General features: G+C 52.6%; 1 protein-coding gene across 1 annotated transcript in view; it reads left to right on the top strand.

Moving 5' to 3' along the window:
• Positions 1-1,517: 1,517 nt before the first annotated feature.
• The window catches only part of ADM (adrenomedullin), a gene marked incomplete at its 3' end in the record, with an annotated part of 1,906 nt that continues 287 nt past the window's right edge, over positions 1,518-3,136 (top strand). The window contains exons 1-3 of the mRNA XM_010563917.1: positions 1,518-1,610; positions 2,197-2,307; positions 2,595-2,735. Of these exons, the coding sequence (XP_010562219.1) occupies positions 2,210-2,307; positions 2,595-2,735 (239 nt within the window). The remainder of the gene's footprint in view (positions 1,611-2,196; positions 2,308-2,594; positions 2,736-3,136) is intronic.

Genomic DNA, 3,136 nt, shown 5'->3' with positions numbered 1-3,136 from the left:
GGGAGGTAGAGCGGGTGCCGACCCTCCCTGCCGGCGGGTGCCGGCGGAGAGCGTGTGAGGGACGGCGGGGCGGCAGCCGGATGGCGGGGCGGCTCCCGGGCCAGCCTGCCCCCGTACAGGTGAGATGCCGGAGACAGAAGCCTCCGGATGCCTGGACGCTGCTGGCGAGGCAGGGAGGGAGGGAGCACCTCAGACCGAGTCAGCGCCGCACGGGAAAGTTTCCGTCATCCCCTTGCACATACCTCTCCAGGGTGTTGTTATATACCGCGGTTATCTAGAAAGGCAGAGTCACGAGTACATACATACTCACCAGATTTTTTAAACACTTTGCTTGGGGCAAGATGTTAGAGAAACATCTCGCACATGCCAGTTCATTCCCTCCTCCAGAGCAGCCCTTGCTGGGAAGGGTACCCTGACACCCCAGAGCTCAGGTCTCCTGGGGCATTTCCCCTGGTTCCGCTGAATTTGCATTGAGACATGTAGGCAGAGAAACAGTCCATCTGGTGCTGGCTTCCAGCACCCCCTGCGAAGCTGGACCTCTGCATTTCTGAAGTGCCACGGAGCAAAGATGTTAAAGACTGTAAAAAAACAACAAAAAACCCAAAGGTGGGCAGACTAAGGTTTTGCTGCTGGCCAGCCGGAAGAACGCTGCTAGAGACCTTGATCCTGCCTTGATCCTAGTTTAGCTTTATAACCAGGGAAGTAAGCGCGCTCACGTGTATAAAGGTTTGCGGACTGGGGATAAAATGACACACGGCAAGTCTTCACCAACATCCATAACCCCAAGCATTTCCGTGACCCTGCGTTTGGCCCAAAGCAATCCCGCTTCCTTTGTTCAAAGGTACAGAAGTGCGCTCTAACCCTCACCTTCCAAAACCATTTGAATTGTGATTTATTTGAATCCGTCAGTTAAATCAAATACATTTTATTAGATAAAAAATGCACCCAAGTTGAGTCATAAATATTAATGATGCCTGATTTGTCACCTCCTTACTTGTGTAAAGAAGGCTGGCATTCATTACAGTTTACTCATCATAATTCACGTTGTCCAAATATGGGTTTATGTTAGGAACTCTGGTATCTGATGGATTTGTATGGATTTTGGAGTTGGTTGAGTCTAGTTCCCACTCCCCTGCTTCCACCCATCTGAAGTGAAGATGCCTAGAATGAGAAATTATGCTACAGACCGTGTAAACATAATTATATATCGGCAGTTAAAAAGTCTGTCCCCAGTAAAACAGACTGAGGGGCTTATCAGATTTTCCAAGTTATGCCATGACCTGGAATCCAGACCTAAAAGCTGTCATTATAATTAACAAAATACCAAGGGGGTTATTTAAAATAATTTTCAACAATCCTCTTATTTTTACCCTACTATGGGTCACCCCTAACCCACGCTAGAATGATGAAGTGCTTGGGCCCCCCCCCCAATGGCTCAGCCAAGGGTCCACCCACGGGAGCTCGCGCTCTATAAAAGGGAGGGGTAGAGCGCAGCTCGGCAGTGGTTACTTCAGACACACAAAGAAGGAGTTCTCCCTCCTCAGGAAACCCTGCAAGTTCGGATCGCTACTACAAGAACATTTGTCTCAGTGGATTATCCTCACTGTCAGGTAAGAACTATTTTTTTTTCCTCCCTCAACAACAACAACAACAAAAGATGCAGGGGAGGTGGAGAGGAAGTAAAAATCTACTAAATCTGGACTGTTTTGAAGAGCTTGGAGTTACGCTGCAGAGTCTTCCACTGGCTCTTGGCATCAGCTGCAGTTTACAACATAAGATCCAGAACTAGCTGGTTCTGCGTGTGAAGTGGGAAGACGAGCTATCAGGGGATAAACTTCCAGGCAGCAAAACACTTGCTGGAGTTTGGAAACGATGCGTCTGATAGCCAGCTCGCTCTAATAGCATGGGCTTGCTAAATCCTAGTGCAAGCCGCTGGGGGTATTCTGGAAATCCTGCTGGTTTTCAGCCGCCTCTGCAAGTAAAACTCGACAAACGTAAACTTTGGAGGCTCTGTTATTTACTCTGTGATAAGTTGCTGAGCAAATATTAGCTTCTGGTTCATATCGCACTCAAAGTCCCCGGTAGCCTGGGGGCTCTCCGAGGGAAGCTCTCTGGAATCGCCAGAAATGAAGGACAGACCTTACCTGACTTTTATTAGCAACCATGCTTACAGTTCTTCTCTTTTCCCTCCACCAGGAGCCCAGCCAGAATGAAACTAGTTCACGTAGCCCTGCTCTGTCTCGGCTCCGTGACTTTCTTCGGGGTGGATGCTGCAAGGGTGGACGTAGCGACAGAGTTCAAAAGAAAGTGAGTATCGGAGCGCACCCTCCTGCCAGCGCCCAGCCCCGCTTGTGGAGCTGCGGAGCCTCCGCGCCCCCGCGCCGGGCTCCGGCCGTGATCAGAGGGACCGGATTCCCTGCGGGAATTGCACAGCTCCTTAAAGGCCTCGTGCCCTTTCAGGAAACATTAAAAAAAAAAATTTAAAAAAAATCTCGGCGCTGGCAAAGATTATCGCCCCTCGAGTCTATTTGGTTTGGCTCCCGCCCCGCAGGCTTGCGCTAACAGGCTGTCCTCTTCCCTTGCGCTTCTTTCAGATGGACGAAATGGGCACTGAGCCGAGCCAAGCGGGACGTGAAGCCTTCGGGCGCGCTCCGAGGGCTGGGGGCAGCCGCCGACGTGCAGCCTCTCGTACGGACCCAGGACGTGAAGGAGGATCCCCGAGTCTCGCATCCCAGGTAAATCCCAGCCGCTTCTGGGCTCGGGCACTTGTTGGAGGCAGTGGGAAGTTGCAGGGTCCCCTCGTTTCCGGGTGTTTAGGCTTCTCGCCGTAGATCCCCCCAAGCGCCGGAGGCAGGTCCTGCCCGGGCTGCACATCGCGCTGAAAGCAGCCTCCCACCTCCCTTTCCCCGCGCTCTTCAGCTGGCGGGAGATAGCAGCGCCTTTACAGTGAAAGTCAAATATAAATAGTAACTCGAGCTCTGGATCCATAGATAAAGTAACAGCCGTAAAGCGGCGGGGCCCCTCCTCGCATCGGCAGCAGGCTCTGCTCTGCGACCAGATCGCCCCTCTCCCGCCGCTCGGCGGACGGCAGAGCCGGGGGGTGGCGGTGGCGGCGGGGGGAAGTTCTGCACCGGGG

Source organism: Haliaeetus leucocephalus, unplaced genomic scaffold, assembly GCF_000737465.1.
Source record: "Haliaeetus leucocephalus isolate CR32 unplaced genomic scaffold, Haliaeetus_leucocephalus-4.0 Scaffold173, whole genome shotgun sequence".
Lineage (NCBI taxonomy): Eukaryota > Metazoa > Chordata > Aves > Accipitriformes > Accipitridae > Haliaeetus > Haliaeetus leucocephalus.
Note: the sequence above shows the minus strand (reverse complement) of the source record. Positions and strands in the feature narration are given on the sequence as shown.